We start from the raw sequence: 20,041 nt of genomic DNA on the forward strand, positions 1-20,041 counted from the left end.
AATGACTTCTTCGTTTCGGTCTTCACCGAGAAGTTTGAAGGAATGCCTAACATAGTGAATGCTAATGGGAAGGGGATAGGTTTAGCAGATAAAATAAAAAAAGAACAAGTTAAAAATCACTTAGAAAAGTTAGATGCCTGCAAGTCACCAGGGCCTGATGAAATGCACCCTAGAATACTCAAGGAGCTAATAGAGGAGGTATCTGAGCCTCTAGCTATTATCTTTGGAAAATCATGGGAGACGGGAGAGATTCCAGAAGACTGGAAAAGGGCAAATATAGTGCCCATCTATAAAAAGGGAAATAAAAACAACCCAGGAAACTACAGACCAGTTAGTTTAACTTCTGTGCCAGGGAAGATAATGGAGCAAGTAATTAAGGAAATCATCTGCAAACACTTGGAAGGTGGTAAGGTGATAGGGAATAGCCAGCATGGATTTGTAAAGAACAAATCATGTCAAACCAATCTGATAGCTTTCTTTGATAGGATAACGAGTCTTGTGGATAAGGGAGAAGCTGTGGATGTGGTATACCTAGACTTTAGTAAGGCATTTGATACGGTCTCGCATGATATTCTTATCGATAAACTAGGCAAATACAATTTAGATGGGGCTACTATAAGGTGGGTGCATAACTGGCTGGATAACCGTACTCAGAGAGTTGTTATTAATGGTTCCCAATCCTGCTGGAAAGGCATAACGAGTGGGGTTCCGCAGGGGTCTGTTTTGGGACCGGCTCTGTTCAATATCTTCATTAACGACTTAGATATTGGCATAGAAAGTACGCTTATTAAGTTTGCGGATGATACCAAACTGGGAGGGATTGCAACTGCTTTGGAGGACAGGGTCATAATTCAAAATGATCTGGACAAATTGGAGAAATGGTCTGAGGTAAACAGGATGAAGTTTAACAAAGACAAATGCAAAGTGCTCCACTTAGGAAGGAAAAATCAGTTTCACACATACAGAATGGGAAGAGACTGTCTAGGAAGGAGTACGGCAGAAAGGGATCTAGGGGTTATAGTGGACCACAAGCTAAATACGAGTCAACAGTGTGATGCTGTTGCAAAAAAAGCAAACCTGATTCTGGGATGTATTAACAGGTGTGTTGTGAGCAAGACATGAGAAGTCATTCTTCCGCTCTACTCTGCGCTGGTTAGGCCTCAGCTGGAGTATTGTGTCCAGTTCTGGGCATCGCATTTCAAGAAAGATGTGGAGAAATTGGAGAGGGTCCAGAGAAGAGCAACAAGAATGATTAAAGGTCTTGAGAACATGACCTATGAAGAAAGGCTGAAAGAATTGGGTTTGTTTAGTTTGGAAAAGAGAAGACTGAGAGGGACATAATAGCAGTTTTCAGGTATCTAAAACGGTGTCATAAGGAGGAGGGAGAAAACTTGTTCACCTTAGCCTCTAAGGATAGAACAAGAAGCCATGGGCTTAAACTGCAGCAAGGGAAGTCTAGGTTGGACATTAGGAAAAAGTTCCTAACTGTCAGGGTAGTTAAACACTGGAATAAATTGCCTAGGGAGGTTGTGGAATCTCCATCTCTGGAGATATTTAAGAGTAGGTTAGATAAATGTCGATCAGGGATGGTCTAGACAGTATTTGGTCCTGCCATGCAGGCAGGGGACTGGACTCTATGACCTCTCGAGGTCCCTTCCAGTCCTAGAATCTATGAATCTACATTTAGATCATGAAAACTTTGGGCAGGGTCTGGTGCCTCATCTATAAGAGCACCTATTTTTGCCTATAAAAAAGTAAGGCAAGCTTAACTCTAGAGTTACACATATATATTTCTAAGCAGTGGGGATCATAACATATTAGTTTAGGGGCATAGCACCTATGAGAAAGAACAACCATTTAGAACAGTAGCTAGAAGTTTTCTAGTGACATTTAGGACATTTACAAGGAAAACTTCCTGAGAATGAGACATTAACCTGTGAAACAGTCTCCAGAGAGAAGTGTTAAGAGGCTCATTGCTAAGATATTCAAAAACAGTCTCAACAAAAACATCTATATAAAAGGAAGCAATCCTGCAAATTCTCCAAGTAGGTCTCACTTCAATGGTAAAAATCCTCAAGTTCTTACTCAGCCTAAGAAAATCCAGTTGACTTGGTCATGAAGGGAGAAAAAGGGCTACAAGACCATAGGGTCTTTGCAGTGAACACAGCAAGAGTGTTGCTTTGATTATTATCCTACTCCTCCACCAGTTAGCAAGCAAGAGCACTTATTTGACCAAGTATCAGACAAGCACCAGTGGGGAATAAAAAGGTCTTAAAGATTAATTACAGCCCAAAAAAAAAAAGTATTTTGCTTGTGCACTTCGCTGCTCCTTTATATTGTGTTCAAGGAGTTTCAATTTTTCATCAGACACTATCAAGATTACTATTGCAGCTCAGGTTTCAGACTACACTACAACATCACTACCCCGTGCAAGTTCTGAAGTCATTCAGAAGTCCCTCCAGTAAACAACAGAAGTCAATACAGATGGCCGAACAGTAAAGAAAATCATTTTTTCTTTAAAGAAAAACTATTGTACACATCATAGAATGCACAAGCTTTGACAGCTCACCTTTAAGGTTAGGAGGCCAAAAGCCAGGCTCCTGGTTCTGAAATAAAGGCAGACAGCAAACTCAGAAGTAATCCTCTCTCTTCTTCCAGCTAAAGAGAAATTAATTTAATTTCTATAGCAACTGTAGATTTCCAGATTCAGTAGAAGTACTAGTAGCAACGTTTCGGTTCCATTTTAAACATTCCTGTTAGTGCCTTTAATAATTAGGTGTTGTATCATTGCCAAAAGAAACAAGAAAAAAAATAGCATGTGTTACATGGTAAAACCTCAGAGGGATGAGCAGCACATTTTGACTTTTTTCTATTGCTTGTATTTGTCAGATTACTGTATACTTTTTGCCCAAGTATGCAGATTTTTAGTATTTTTTCCCTTTTTCTTTTAACCATCCATGTTCTATTGATTTGTGACCCACATCATGAAAACTCAGTTAATGCTCTCAAAACACTTAATACAGTTCAGGAAGATAAGCATGGAAATGAAACAGCTTTAACCATTAACACCAAGATATTAAGCATTTACAGTGCAACTTTACCATTACAGTTGTTACCATTTTAGTCTGTAGCATGGAGAATATATCAGTTGTTCCATGTTGAACTAAAACTATTACACACCAGTAGTTGGTTCTTTAAACATATTATTCCAGGGATACCACATACTTGACTTAAATGGATCTGGAACTTTTGAGAGCAGTTAACTCAGAGGGTTATAAGACATCTAAGCACACCCACATACTTTATCAACGCAGGAAGGACATTTTATGCAGACAGTGACTGGAAAGTCTATTCTCCCTCCTCCCCTCTTCTCCGTCGTCCCCCTCCCCCCAACCCCACGCTGTTACACAAAGATATCTGATTTTGGAGAACAAAGATGTCACAAGCAAGATACATGTTACTGGCTAGGTCTGGTTCACATTAACTACCAAAAGGCAAACTCCTTTAAACTATTTGCAGCTATTCACCATGCTCAAATACCGGTCAGCAGCTTCTGAATGGATAAGCCCCCAGAATGGCCTCGCCAGTTCATTGCCACACAATCCCTATCAGTGGCTTTTTTTTTTAAGTTAAAAACTTCGCCTCAATAAAATGTTTCAGTCCTCCTGTAAAAACTTATTTTCTTGTACTGTGACTGAGCAATCATAGAGGCCTAATATTTCTAGTTTATATCAATATAGTGGGAGTCCTCAGAACTTGAATCTAAAAGGATGCAACCTTCTAAGGAAGGACTTAGTTTGTCCTATCCCCCAAATGACCTACTATACACCAAATATCAGCATAATGACAGACCTTGAACTTGAATACCTGGACATCAAAAACTGTTTTTATGGCATGTTTCAAGAGATCCATGAACAACACCCTAATAATACCCTAATACTTTGAAAAAGTAAAATATCCAAAGCCAGAACCATTTTACCCTTCAAAAATCAGCAATCTTTGAAAACCCTATCCTGCAAAAACATGGCTTTCCAAATCCACTTTCTATGATGAACAGGATTTTTGAAGCAGCCAATTTAGATTACTGTTGGAGTTAAGAGGTTTAAGAAATTTTAAATCATATCAGGGTGGATAAAAATATAAATTTGTATCAAAAATTAAAACTGGACTTTTATTTTAAAAAGTTTATTTAAAATTAAATACCTGTTTAATTTTAAATAGGTTTATTTAAAAATATAAATTTGAAATAACTTATGTTTAAGAGCTAAACTTACTATAATAATTAACATCAACTTAAATTATTTTAAAAATTCATATTAAACATTACAAGCTTGTTGCTAAGTTTTAAAGAAAGTCAGCTCACTGAACTGGTCGAAGTCACTTGCTCGGCACCCACAGCCAGAGTTTGTTGAAGTGCTAAGACAGCTTTTGATAACTGTAACCTCTTCTGTAGGTGCAGAGGGAATATTTTCTTCCTTTCAGTTTATTCAACTAGTTCAGTTCAATGACTGATTCATTCAAAGTTAAGAAAGCAATTGGAAGTTGAAAAAAAAGCAGGAAAACTTGTTTTCTTTGAATTTACGAATAAAAACAAGGTGAAAGAGAATGAGATCTATCAGTTCTAAAATCTTGAAGGACATAGTGACCAGAAACAAATCAGTTCAATTCACTACCTACAGATAATACTTCCCTTTGTTTAATAAATCAGTGAGTTTATCAAAATATGTTCCTCCATTCCTGAAAGTGCCAGAATGTTCTGTATTCCAGGAACATTGAGTGGCCACCCTACTGCATGCACAAGGTGTGGGGAAGGCTGAGGTCCTGGCAGGGCATACCAGAGACCCCTGTGGCCAGGGCCATGAAGAGAGAAAGCCTCTGGCTGCAAGGGAGGCCATCCCACTGATGAATGGCTCCATCCCAGGGACAGAACCATTCAGCAGCAGAATGGCCTCCTCTGCAGCCAGAGACAATGACAACTCCTCCTTCTCACAGTCCAGCCAGGGGTTTCTGGTCTGCCAGGCCAGGAGCACAGCTTTCCCCACACCTTGTACCTTCAGGGATCCAGTGTCACTGGACCCACTCACTCACCAGTCAGAAGTGTGGGAGCTGTCCCTGGGCAGGAAATGTTCAGCAGCAGGATGACCTCCCCTGAAGCTGGGGACATGTTGTCCTCCTTGCAGTCTTTGGCAGGGGTAACTTCCCAGTACCGTAAACTTCCCAGTACCTTGTGGCTGCAAGAATAGGGTGACACGGGCCCCGCGACCATGCAAGAACCCCTCTGCAGCCACGGCCCTGCTCCCTCACTCCCATGACAGGAGAGCTGCAGAGGGCTCCCTGTACAGCCGTGGGGCCGGTGACACTTGATCCCTTCAGGCATGCTGACTGTTAGTGACTGATGTTTGTCGATTTCAGCTGACACACTGAAATTGATATTTATTGACAGTTACTGATTAGAATTGAATCCTGCCAAGCCTATGTGTAATACTAAAATGATTATATATTGTAATAAGCCAGCAGATGGCTCCTAAGTGCGAGCAGCAAAGTCCTGGAGACTCAACAGCCTAGATGGGCAAGAGGCGAGAGGATTCCAGGGTAGCTGGGAGAAGCTGGAGGGTGGGCACCATCTTATCGGGGAGGAATGGGGGCTCTATGGAAGGAGGAAGGACTGTGGTGTTCTGTGTGCGTGAGCCCAGGGAAAAGGACTGTGACGGGCACTGCTGAACACTTTGGACCCAAATTCATGGGTGTTCAGAGGGCAGGTGAAGTTTGAGTAGCCAGGGAGCAGTGACCCCACCAGAGGTCCAGACTGAGCATCTATCAAGCAGCACCTCACCAGGCTAGTGCATCTCAGCTCTGTGTGCATCACCACTGAGATTAGAGGATTTAGATGTGAGGTAAAGAATCTGGCACCTCCAGAGGTGGGGGAAGGGACAGTGCTATTGCTTCAGTGTTGTTCAATTCCCTTAAGTTTCCCAGTCCCATTTCAGCCCATTGGTCTGTCCTCATTCCTTTGCCTAACAAATGCCCAACCTGGAGAGGACAAGGTGCAGACTCGCTATCTTGGGACATCATCTACCAGTACAATATGTTAAAAACAAAGGTTCTAATGATTCCCATTTCCAGGGCAGCTCCACATCAACTCCAGCACTGTGCAGAAACCAACAAGTGATCCAAGTTAGCTCAAACCATTACATGCCCATAGCTTAGACCAGGGTATGCCTTACTTTCTCATGACAATGGCATCACATGAAACTCTCCACCACATCTGTAAGGTAATAAGAAAGGAACTAGTTACACTCAAACTTTATTCATCTTATTGGCTTAACTGGTGTTTGTTTTATGAGCAGTCTTACTGGAGTCTTTATCACTTGTTTGCTGTCTCCACAAAAGTGTCAAAGGTCTTGAAGGTCCTTGTGAAGCCAATTCATCCTGCAGTTTCACAAGATTCCTTCCCCTACATACTTGCATTTTATTCTCTTCTACACTTTAATTTCTGGAAGTGGTCACACTTCAGGTGTTAGAGATCCAGCAGTGTAATGGGATACATAATTATTTTCCTCTAGCTCAAACAAATCATGAAGAAAAATTTGATTAACAGAAGAGAAAGTTAGAATCAGAACATTTTGGGAAGTTCCATGAGGGTTGGGAATGGCACTTGGAATTAGGCAGCTGCATAATAAAAATAAATGTAGTGATAACAAAAGCATACCACCCCATCTCCAAGAAAGAAACTAGGAATAAGAAAGGTCAATAGGAAGCCAGGTTTGAGAAGTGGACTGTCAAACAAGAAGCATCAAGGAAGCCAAAAACCCCACGCATCACAGAACCAGGAAGAAAGGGACAAAAAATATTAGAAGAAGTTGTGAAGAATATCTAAAGGGGGTAAGTGAACTCCTAGCTGCATCACGTGTTGCCCAACTAATGGAAGGGCTCCAAATACTGCCAGACTGAACATTTGTTTAAATATAAAAAAACCTCCCCTCCATACCATTAAATTGTCTCTAAGGATTGGCCTATACTAAACACGTTACCTGTTGCTCATAACAGGTGCCTGCTATAGGTGCAACCAAGTTTTGACCTGTTTCTGAGCCAGTGCTGAACACTATCTTTTTCTACATTTGCAGCTAATCTGCATTCAGCATCAGTTCTGAGCAACTGGTCATCTTTCTAGTATAGAGCAGGACTAAGACTAGCTTGTTCTTACAAGAATACATATGAAGATTCAGGATCACAACTATGATTTCCATAAAAAGGGACTATGATCCATCCATCCTTATTTAGAGCAGCTCTATCTCACTTTTATCATTTAGCATGATTTTATAGGAAGCAGATATTCTATATGATAAACAGAATTTAATCATTGTCCAAAACTGCAAGCACCCATTGGTGGGGGGAGAGAGGGTAGAGACACCACACTAAGAAAGATATGGACTAAGTTGGAAAGAGTCCAGAGAAGAGCAACAAAATGTTTAGGAAACCTGACCTATGAAGAAAGGTTAAAAAACTGGACATGTTTAGTCTTGAGAAAAGAATACGGGGGTGGGGGGACACGATAACAGTCTTCAAATATGTTAAAGGCTGTTATAAAGAGGACTGTGATCAATTGTTCTCCATGTCCACTGAAGATAGGACAAGAAGTAATGGGCTTAATCTGCAGCAAGGGAGATTTAGGTTAGATATTAGGATAAACTTTCTAACTATAAGAATAGTTAAGTTCTGGACATGTTTCTAAGGAAGGTTGTGGAATCTATGTCATTGAAGGTTTTTAAGAACAGGTTAGACAAACAGCTACCAGGGACAGTCTGGATATACTTGGTCTGCCTCAGTGCAGAGGGCTAAACTAGATGACCTTTTGAGGTCCTTTTCAGCCCTACATTACATGTTGTTGATTCTAGGACTGTATAAAGTCCTGCTTGCACCCAGAGGATTCCAGTGACAGGAACTAGAGAGATGCATTTGGGTTTGTTTTAGAAGAGACTAAACCAACGTTTTAACTCTGACTTAAGATCTAATGGCACTTTTTACAGGAACAGGGAGTGCTACAAATCAGTTTCCTGGCCAATTTTTAGCTTTGGTAATTACACACATTCTGTCCTTGTAAGTTTCCCATGCACTTTTGAACATAAGAATGCTTTTCACTCCTGTTTTCAACTGTTGACTAGTATTTGCTGTGTCTTTTAAACTGTTCATATACTTCATTTCAGGGGTGAAGTATTCTAGTAATGCAACAATCCCTCTATTCTCTAGATTACTAATCAGTAGCCTTGGAAGGATTAGATTTTTAATCAGTAAATGTTGATTTTACCATAAACACAAACTGATGAAAAAATATTTCCCTCAATAACAATTGAAATTTACAGATAGGCAAGGTAAGGAAAAATGCTGCTTGAAAACTTAAAGTTTGATTTAAGGATATTTGCTTAGTATATTTTGACATGAGATGTTGACAATTTGTGTTTAACAGTTCTAAGCTTTAACTTTTTTAATTTCAATGTCTACGCTCATTAAACTGTTTGACCCATGCAATTGTCTGACCACCCTATAATTTCCTAGAACTTTTAAAATTTAAATTTATAAAAATAAAGCTTAAAACCCATAATTTAACACAATTGTGAACATTTGACATTGATATTATTATTATTATTTATTATTATAAAAAATAAATTAATTTAATTCTGCCAAGCCTACTTACCAGCTTGAAAAACAGATTGGGATTGTACTGGATATAAATTACTGTAGAAATGTATAAGCTAATGATCAAGTATGGCTCCTGATTCCCAGAACATGACTATATCTAATTCAGGAACAGCATCATGCCTTGGAAGAGAAGAGAAACTATGACAGACTGAGAAGTACTGTGAGTTAATTCTTCCTTTAGAGTACTTCACCAGGCTTCCACTGTAAAAAGCCCAATTTTCTTCTACACAAACTAAGCTCCCCACCGTCACTTGATTGTGAATGCTACACCAGCATGAGCTGATTTCTTCTCTTCCATTTTTCTCAAGCAAACTCCTTGTGAATCATACTACAAATTTATGGATTATGACAAACACACACAAAAAATCAGCAAAGTTCCCTCAGAAGCAATTTACCCTACTCCAGAGCAATAAAGTAAAAGCTCCCATTCTGTAACTGCATGAAACAGAAGTTTAGCAATGTGAGGTGTCTGACCACCATAGGTCTGCACACAACTGCATGGAGTTAAAAGCCACTGAGATAATTCCCAACATTCCCTTATAATTTCAATTGAGCTTGACCTCCCAGTCTTAAAGAAGTCACAGAATGCACCACATCCTGATGGGTTGCTACTTCAGATATTGAACAAAAATAAAGATTCAACCTGCTAATAAAAACATACAAAATAACTTGATTCACTAAGCGCTACAGCAGTGTAGCTGTGCCGTTGCCCCACCCTCATTATAGACATGCTCTTAGTCTACTACTTTTTAACCTAGGACTTTAATTTAAGATTTTAAATAGTTCAGTTTTACCACTACTCCCAATGGGAGTATTTGAAGATTACGTAAGGATGTTACAGTGCTCTTCCTCTTTCAACTCTCTCATAGGTAAGTGTTTATAAAGCACATCATTTAGGTGAGCACTTTAGGGGACAGGTTTTTTTACATACATAAAACCAGAGCTATTTAACAGATTTTACATCTTATTCCCTTCCTCCAGTCCTGGTACATGGAAGAGGGTCCTGAGTTCTGGCACATGTAATATATCAGACCTTAAAACTACTCAGCTGAATTCTAGTTCCAGATGGAGTGGGAGACTCGATTTATCAAAGGATTTATGACTGAATTTTGAGTCAGAAAGCAGTTTTTTAAAATATTTATTATTTTCTCTATATTTTCTCCACCTCCGGCAAGGTAGTTGTTGTAGGTCTTTAAACAGTCTTTAACATGCCAAGATTTGATGGAATTCTTATAACCTGGGCAAGGGTTTTCCATGGATTACTGACAGTTTGGTAGCTCTTGATTATCACAGCTGCTGTGCTCTGTCCAGAGGAAGGGTTCCATCTTGAGCCATCTGGACCCACATCACTGAGGACTTTTAAGATTAAAGCCAAATCCTCTTGGGGAGTGGGGGACAGGGGATCCATTAACTTGCATCATTGAACCTTTCCAATTGCATAATTCTCAGATTAATTTAATGTACATTCCATTAGCAGTTCCTGGCTTGTTTATGAAAGTCCAGTGACAACAGTAACACTGATCTGGGGAAATAGTTCAATTCCATTAAGAGATCCAACAAATTATTGCAGATCAGTAGGTCTAGAACACAAAACTGCACAGACAGTAGAGCTCAAGTAATGTATACAATTATGTTGACTTATTTTTTTTAATAGCTTATATAAAAAGCTTGGAAAACACCACATTCTAAGTAAATATACTTCAGTGTAATGCTCAAACTTTAAAAAGATTCTTGTTAGTTTGATTAGATGGTGCATAATTATTGACATTACAAACTTAATGACAAGGGAGAACATTTGTATTGATTTAGACTTAACAAATGCCCTCGCTCCCACCTTCTTCCATCCACCAACGTATTCAAGGTGGCACTGGGGGTGGAACTGGTGCTGGCCCTGCCCCCACAGCATTGGTCAATTCAGGAGAGGGAAACAACCAGGACTGGTGGGATACTCTCCACCTTTTACATTTAGGGCCTCTCTCTGGCCCCTCAAGGCAAAGTTGACCCATGCACTGATTTTTTCCAGCTTCCTCATCACCTGAGAGGTGTACTTTGCTAGGTATATTTGACATTAGAATTACATCTAGAAGGTGATAATCTTAAATGGCTAGGGTACATGTCAGGTGGCAGCTCCTGGGGTAAACCAGAACTTGGCACCCAGACAGCTTCTGGCAATGTTGGCTACTGATGGGAAAACACCTAACAAGGGAAGTCTCAAGGCCTGGTCTGTTCACATGTTTTGTACTGTTATAACCATTTCTGTTAGGGGGGGGGTGATTTTTTTTTTTAACTGAAATAGTTATATTGGTACAACCCCAAGTGTGAATGAAATTATGCTTGTGTACCTTCCCTTCCTGGGTTACTCAGGAGCAGACAACACTCACCTGTGTGTCCAGGTGCCTGATGTTGTCAACAGTAAAGGAGATCCTGAGTATCCCAGGGGTGATGTTGGATAGGTAGGAATCCTCTATCCGTCCTTCAGCTGCAGTCCTTATACTATACACCTGACTGGGCCCTATACACATTCACTGGCATGTCTTGGGGATCTCCAGGAATAAACCTAAGTTGATCTATGTGAGGGGTCTAACTCAAAAGTACCAATTAAAAACAATATGCATCCAATATAAATTTAGATTAGGGTTAACACACCTTTACTTAACAATGTAGTAAAATATGATAACAGATTAAGATTAATTAAAATGTCACAACTTTCATTTCAGCAAATCAATTAATAAATGCAGCTTACAGTAGTAAATGAAACTTAACCAACTTAATTTACCCCATCCTTGAGTGTGTACGCCTCTTAATTTCAGAGTTCTAGAAACTTGGTTGTGTGGGTACACTTGAAGATATCAATCTGTGAACAGCACTTTATTGGTCCAGTAAGGCAGTACAGCTAAGGTAACAAGGGGCAGAGCAATTCTAAATTGAGGTCATTCAAACCTCCACAACCTCTCTGAAGATGGGAGTTGTTTTAACCACAGGTCAGTGACCCTGGATCTTCATTAGACAATAAGGCCACTTCATCTCTTCTCGGACTCAGGGAAATCCATTAAAGTCTCTTCACTATCTCCATTTCCTTGCAAGCACTTTCTGAAACAAAGGTGGTGGTTACTCACGTTCCTTCACTGCAGCCAACCTCAGTCAGCTCTAGGCACAGCAACAGTCTCTGCCTTGGCTCCAATGAAGCCCAGCAATAGGCTCTGTGGCTTCCCCGTTGGTCAAAGCCCCAGCAATTTCTCAGCAGCAGCTCCTGGTTTTCTAGCAGCAGCTTAGCAGCAGCTCCTGGTTGGACAGAGCTCCACAAAGCAATCTCCACTCCCCTGACCAGGATGGAACCCACCAAATGCTACCCCTGCATTCCCTGGAAGTGCAAGTATCTCTTCCCCAAGGTATCATGGAAGTTGCAATCCAGCCTTGGAGACTGTAACACTCAGGACCTTCCCAACTGGAACACCCCCAGTTAAGTTCAAAGGCCCCTCTAGTAGAGGATGCCAACACTTGTATTGCTTATTTCCCTAAATGTATGGGAATAAGCTACAGTACAATCATTTTTATACTAATATAACTGCATACACACAAGGGGAGTTGTATCAGTTGAACTTTATTGGTACAGTATAGGATTTTACCATCTGGCTGGATTAAATTGGTGATTTCGGGAAATCAGACAGATGGTGCCCAACTATATTTGTGTCCTCCCACAATGGACCGTTAATTTTGTTCAGTAGGGTTTGGGGTATTGGTCATCCTAATGTTTATTCAGTTTGAGAAAGCTGAAGCCTGCTGTTTTAACCCCATCCTATGTACACAAGGACTTTATTCCCTACATGTCTACAGAGATTTCCAAATGTTTAAGAACTTTATGAATATATTTAATGTTATGTGTTTTGTATACACTCAGCTTCATGTACATGCATATATGCATGTTCATACACAATACTGCAGCTGTATATCTGTATAAAGGTATTACTGCTGGCATCATAGTTCTTCTGCATTAGAATTATTTGTGAATCCACAGCTCTGTGAGGCATGGCGCATTCATAAAGTTAACTAAATTATTCTGAACAAATTCTAGAGGGATTTCAAGACACAGGGTTGGGGTGGAGAGATTTAAGTCACTGATGTAAATCACTTGTTACAAAGCTGCCCTCACTCTTATTTAAATCAGTTTTTTGAAAAATTTGAAAAACTGTGCTATTGCAATCTTAGATTAAAATTTAAGATTAACTGTAAACATTTTTTTTAAAATGCTGCTACTCATTTGGCATTTTATTTAAACTTTATACAACTGCTTTAGGCAAAAAAAATACTAAACCAATGAAGATCCTGTAACCAACGAAGCAAGTATTTCAATAGGTCTACTTATGCACTAAGAGCTAAACATGTGTGTAGGTGTTTTAGCCACTAATGCTGAAAACTGTATTTTTGTTAATAAAAACTTCTCAATGGCATGAAATCTGTCACTTTAAAATAAACAGATTCAGTTTTTACAATGAACATTTAGAATTCCAGTGAATTAAATTTATTGTAAACTTTTGTATACTGACAACATTTTCAAGAACAGAAGCCTACACTTAGGCTTTGGAAAATCTGACCAGTACCACTGATGGCAGTAAGTGACTTATATTGACTTCAGACTGCAAACCCTGATGAAGGTTAAATTGGAGTTATAACTGGCTGCATGACAGTGACTTCTACTCCCCATACTTTTCTGGGATATAGGAAATGCTAGGTTAAGAACTCCCCATACCTCCCTGAAGAGTATGTTAATGTTACAGAGAAAAACACACTTATGAAAACTAAAAAATGCAGTTAAGGTATTGCTTCACATCTGTTTTGGTCCCTCCAGAGCCCATCAAGGGTTTAATTACTAAACCATTCCTGTACAACCATGTTAAAAAATAAAATCAAGTCACTGGTACTAGATTCAAATAATTTTCTTCATAATCACTTCTAAAAGATAAATGTATTCAAATGTATATGACACAGTGTTCAAATTAAACACCTTTTGAAATGTTTGTAAACGTTAACGTAAAACTTTATAATGCAAATAATGGCTAATATTATATAAGTAAAGATTAATGATGGAAGGGTTTAAGTTCTAAATATCTTATTTTCTCAGTATATTATCATATAAAGAGTTGAGATGGAAGTTTATGTTAACTGCACAATGTTAAAAAAGCAAAAGACACAATCTTTTTCATTAAATCAAGGACATATTCTATAGACCAAAGGATCAAACACTTTGGTAACATTCACAATCAGGGCTCTCTCATCATCTTCCTGATCTCAACTCAAGTAAAGTCCTTGGCTAGGTATCTAGCCAAAGATCTTCTCTGAGTTGAAATTGCAAATTCACGTAGAAGTTACTGTAACAATAAAATTTAACCTATAAAGCAGAAGTAGAAGTCTAATTCCTAATATAAGTCCAGAGGCTTTAAGGTGTCATGTATAATATCTAATATGTTTCACTTTGTTCCAAGATATGACCTCCATTACCTTCTGTTTTAGTTTAGGTAAAAATTCCATTCACAAACTGAATACTGGAAATAGTAATTAAAATGTAATTTAAGTCTCTTGGTGTATGTCCCTAGACAGGTGGTTAGGGCTTGATTCTGCCTTCAGTGGGAGTGAAAGCAGGGGGCAGTCAGCACTTTACAGGATCAGACTTTTATTGAGGTACTTTACAAACCAAGTTTCAAGTAAATAGAATAGCATGGAGATCAGACTAGATTATTATAATTGTCCCTTCTGGCCTTAATCTATTAAATTTGCTTTCTCTCTCTCTTAACCTGACACAGGATGTAATACAGTATAAGCAACAAATACTACCAGAATACAGTGAATAATTACATCCATTGATTAGATCAGATAAAAGTTTGAGTAAGGGCTGTAACATTACTGAAGGACCAAATGATTTCCCAAAAAGAAAAACAGATTTTATTATAATTCTGTGAATTATTCCTGTATTTGCTTTAATTAAATTATTAGTAGCAGTCAACTGAACAACCTCTATGGTTTTTCTTCAAACTGTCTTCTAACACTTCTCTCTCTTTTAAAGTTGCTTTATCAATAGTCTAATTTAATACACTTTAATCTCCTATTTACAATCTTTAATCCTATCACTCCATTTTACCTTGCATTCCCAATCTTCTGAAACAATTAATTTAACCCTCAACCTCTGGCTAGTAAATAATAATTGTAAACATGACAAATGAAAGGAGGATGTAACACAAGAAAACATTTACCAAACAATTTCCATATAAATAATATCTCCTCTCCTTAATTATCTATATCACAAGGATTATAATGGTGATTGAATACTAATGAAGCTGCAAATTTAATACCAAGCAATTCAGATAGTCCCTAAAGTTATTCAAAGTCTAGCTCCTTCCTTTATATACAAGATATAATGATTACAGTTGAACATCTTTATAAATGTATGAACTGTATAAACACACTTGTACAAAATGTCCTATAAACCACATCCATGCCCTGGAAACACAGATGTCCATACCATTACTCACATTTCACACAATTAATCCCACTAAGGTAACAGCCAAATGTTGAGGATTAAATTACTGTAAATACTCGATCATAAAACGGTTCGTTTATAAGCTGACCCCTCCCAAAATGGATAAGTAAAAATGGAATTTTTTTATAACCCGTTCATAAACTGACCCTATAATTCAGGGATCAGCAAACTCTGGCTCCCGGGCCAAGATGGTTTGTTTACCTCGAGCGTCCGCAGGCATGGAGGTAAACCTATGTAAACAAAGTTTCCCAGCGCGCCAGCTGCTTACCCTGATGGGCCGGGACAGCAACTGGTGGGGAAATTTTTTTTGGGGGGGAGAAGCTGGGAGTCAGAGGAATAACCCCTGTGACCACCCCCCACATAACCCCACCCCTAGCGGGGACCCCCACACTCTCCCCATCCCATCCCTTCCCACTTTATCTCGGGAGGGCCACGGGAGGATGTCTCTGACCTGGCTGGAGCTGCTCCGGCAGGCTGGGCAACGTGGCCGCACCCTGCTCCAGTGGGCCAGACTGGGCGGCGTGGCCGCAGCATGTTCCAGCGGGCTGGGCCAGGTGGCACGGCCGCAGTGTGCTCCGGCAGCGTGGTCACAGCCTGCTCTGGGGGGCGGGGCCGAGCGGCACGGCTGCAGCCTGCCAGCCCCGGGGCTGCAGCCTGCCAGCCCCGGAGCTGCAGCTGCTTCAGAGGCTGGGGGGAGAGCAGCGTGGCCAGAAGCGGAGAGACTCTGGCCCGGCCTCTTCCCTTCTGGCTGTGCTGCCTCTCATTGCTCTCTCTGTTGGGCGGAGGGGCTGTGTCCCATCTCTCCCTCTCTATACCCGTTCATAAGCCGACCCCCTTCTCTGGTGCTTCCCTTTTTTACTAAAAAAATTTGACTTATGAATGAGTACATACGGTAGTTGTTTGTCTTCCATGGAACTACTCACATGAATAAAGATAAGCACATGTGTAAGTGTTTTCAGATGGGGACTAAGTGTATATATACAGGGACCATATTAGACACCCTCTCCTCATCCCCCTCACACCACTTTTTCCTTCTTCTGCACAAAATATAAATTAATATTTTGGAACAATTTTGGGAAATGTACTGTATTTTAAAATCTCAAGTTTTAGAATCAATGGATTTATCAATGAGGAATTAATACTTTCCCCACTCTCCGACAGAAGATGAGGAGCTATTATTGTAACAATTACATTTCTACACCCAAATAGTTAAATGAAGGAGTTTTTTGGATTTAGCTCACAGGGAGAAATTTAGGCCCTAACTGTGAATATATTTTTCTAAATAGATGAAAGCTTAAATCCTTTAAGACATATCAAGGCATCACAAGTGTTTAAAGATTAAATTTAAAGAGTTAAGTTTAAAGATTTTATTAAACTTTTATTGAAAACATTTGTAGCAAACACTTTAAATGTCCACATATGCTCAATATTTCTGCTTTGCAATCGTTTACAATGCCTCTAACATACTCAATGCTGACTTATAAGGAAAGCTGTCACCTATTAGATTACCAAAAGTTAATTCCTCTGGCGTGCAAGTGCTCCTTATAGGTCTTCCATTTTAGTACTGACAAGCTGAGACTTTGTTCCTCTTGCAAGAGGTGACAGGAAGATAATACAAAATAGGATGGCTACCTACTTCATAAATCTAAGCGTATATTAATTATTGCTTTAGGGAAACTTGTCTGGCAAAGTGCAATGATTGTTTTGATCCTGACTTTGTTTACTGCATGTGGACTGTCATAGACTATACAATTTCAGCTGAGAGCTCTAATGCTTACATTCTTTCACACAGTGCAACTGGAGGAGGAAGGAAAAACAGGAGAAAAAGTTTAACGGCTTGTTTACACTTCAAAATTTACCAGGGTAGCTATTGTGGAATAATTATTCCAGAATAGTTATTTCAGTATTAGCCTAGTGGACACTCTGATCCTGGAATAGGAGTGACTTTCTCTCATTTTGGTATTTTGGTAAATGTCCAAGGGTAGACAAGCCCTACGAGAAAAACAAATTGCTGCAAAGATATGTTAAGTGTAGTAATCTCTTCACAAAAGGGAATTAAGTTTATTTCCTTTCACATCTTTAAATTGTATAAGGAATATATATGTATATGCACAATAAATATAGAAGTGAAGCAATCCATTGAGACCGAAAGTTTGTCAGTAAATGAATGTATCCAGGTTTAACAACAGAAGTACTGTATTACAAGTCTTTGTGAATAAGGAAAAATAAGCATTGGAGGAGAGCATCCGGAGTTGTGACCTTCTTGTCAAATATGAACTGATTTGTAGTTTTTAATTAAAGCCCTGGGGAAGAGCTCTTGAAAAGTTGCCAGACAGTGGAGTTTATTTATATTTAAACTGTATTCACTGTCTCATGAAAGGAGCTGAAATCGGATAGGTAGGTTGAAGTGAAATATAGGATTTAGTCTCAGAACTCTCTGGCCATTGTGGCTTTTGCATGTTCTCTGGCTCCTGAGAACAGCAGCAGCATCTGCTACCAACCACTTGAACGGACTGGAAATCTTTAATTCCAATGCATTACATTCAGACAAGTTCAAAATTTACAATCTGCTTGTAAGCACGATTAACATAGCTCAGAAAAACATGCCATGAAGCATAAGGGATCATAAATACAAATGTATTTGCACACACAGCTAACCATATCTGGGGTTATATTTTTGGTGATACACAACCCTAAAATACTGAAGTCTAATGACTTTACCAAAGTCTGCACTTTAACACTGATTAAAAGTATGAAGCATATGCCTGTAGATTACTTTGTTTTTGGTGGTAAACTTTTAGGTTTCATTACCTTTCTTCCATGTAGACAAGAATGTGAATAACTGAATAAACTGATCCAAATTTATGAAAATCCCTTAGATGCTGAGTTGCTGAAAAGCCTACTGTCTCAGAAATTCAGACGCCAGTGCCAACAGTTATATGTTATTGAGACAGGGGGAAATAGAGGCCTACCCTCCCACCCAAAATCCCCTAACGAAGAGCAGGGAAATCTAACAGGAAAGTTGTTGCTAGGACTCTAGGAAACAAAATTAATTTGGGCCCAATATAGGTTCTGACAATAGTGAAATTTTACAAAACGTATGTTTATACACCAGTACTAGGTATTTCACCAACAGGTTTGAAGAGAAGGTTCCTGCTCTGAATGACTTACAAGTTTAAGAGACCCTATTTGCAATCTTACAGCACTACAGTAGCAAGATGTCCACCAAGAGTCTTTGGATTTAAATATTCTATTGAGCAATCCAAAGATTACTAGTTCATGAGAGCAAGCAAATAAAACTGACTAAGAAGTGAAATGCAAAAAATAAATGAACATACATGAAATAACGCAAATTAGCTTTTAGAGCTCAATTTTTGTTTTTCAAAAGGGCTTTTAACAATATGGATCAGGCCCTGTATTTAGAAAGGTATTTATAAGGGTGATTTCTAAGGAGTAAGATACATTGCAAGGGGTCCTTCTGCTCAGATTAAATAGAACTAGCCAGTGGTTGAAGAAAGGACTGAATTTAGGCTAGAGGAAGAGCCTGGGCTGGATAGAAAAATGCCTAGACAGCAACAGAGCTCTGTAGTGTGAGAGTCCGCAGCAGCAACAGGCTGAGTGCCACAGACCCATGCAGGTGGGCAGCTCACCTCTGTGCCTGTCTGTAGCACTGCGGAAGGGGGTGGCCTGTCACCCTCCATACCCCCAGCGCTGCCCTCCCCAGGACCATCCTCCAAGGGCCCGGATCTGACCCGGCGCTTTGCAAGGCGCAGCAGCCGGTGCCGCCGCCGCCGCCTTTCCCGGACAGCTGCCGGCATCCCATTCGGAGCGCGGGGCACAGCAGCCCTCCCTCCCCGCGGGGCAGGCAGGCACTGACCTGAGGGTGCAGTTGCCGGGGCAGCCCCTGCGCTCCATGGCGGAGGGCACACAGCTGGTGAGCTCGGTCCAGTCGGCGTGCAGCCCGCAGCTCCAGCCAGTGGAGAAGCGGGAGAAGAGCCAGGTGTCCTTGTCCCCCCCGGGCCGGTGGCAGGTGCATTTCTTCTGGCCGGCGCGGCAGTAGCAGGGCTGCTCCAGGCGGATGTTGCGCACCAGGTGCCGCCCGAAGGTGGTGCCGCCCGTTTTCTGGATGTGCAGGAAGACGATCACGTCGCGGCCCCGCATGTCGAACTGCACCCGGCGGTACAGCTCGGCCCGCGCGAACGGGAACTTGGGCACCAGCCGCGGCAGCGCCGCCGCCCCCTCCTCCTGCGGCTGCTGGGCGCCCCGGGCCGGGGCCCCGCGGTGCGTAGCTGGCGGGCGGCGCGGGCAGGCGGCGCCGGGGCAGGACGGGGACACGTACTGGTACATGATGAGCACGAAGAGCAGCGTCAGCAGCGGCGGCAGGAGCCACTTGTGGAGCCGCTCGTCCATGGTGCGGGCTCAGGCGGGGGGCAGGCGCCTGTCCCGGCGGGCGCTGCTCGGCTCTGGCAGGGCGGCCGCTCCCGTTGGCTCCCTCCCCCGCCCGGGCACCGGCATGGTCGCTGCGGCACCTCCCCTCGTTGCCGCTCGGGCGCCCAAGCAGCAACGGGGCGCGGACGCTACTGAAGCGGCGCTTGGCGACCGCAGCGCTGGGGCTTCGGCAGCCCGAAGTGGTCGCGCGCGCTGTCACGGCACGAGGCTGCCGCAACAGACTGAATAACTGTCAAACGGCAGCGCGACCTCACGCCTCGGCGCCTCCAGCACCTTGCTAACCCAAACACCCCGTCGCGGGGCGGGGCGGGGCGCCCGCCAGCCAGCCAATCCCTGCCAGGCGGCTCCAGGAACAGCCAATGG

At 41.2% G+C, this 20,041-nt stretch overlaps 1 protein-coding gene across 1 annotated transcript in view; it reads right to left on the reverse strand.

Annotated features, from left to right (window-relative positions):
• HS6ST3 (heparan sulfate 6-O-sulfotransferase 3) overlaps positions 1–19,639 on the reverse strand; it is a 544,877-nt gene extending 525,238 nt beyond the window's left edge. Inside the window, exon 1 of the mRNA XM_065416713.1 lies at positions 19,107–19,639. Within this exon, the coding sequence (XP_065272785.1) occupies positions 19,107–19,639 (533 nt within the window). The remainder of the gene's footprint in view (positions 1–19,106) is intronic.
• Between the last annotated feature and the right edge of the window lie 402 nt (positions 19,640–20,041).

The sequence above is a fragment of the Emys orbicularis genome, chromosome 1, assembly GCF_028017835.1.
Source record: "Emys orbicularis isolate rEmyOrb1 chromosome 1, rEmyOrb1.hap1, whole genome shotgun sequence".
Classification (NCBI taxonomy): domain Eukaryota; kingdom Metazoa; phylum Chordata; order Testudines; family Emydidae; genus Emys; species Emys orbicularis.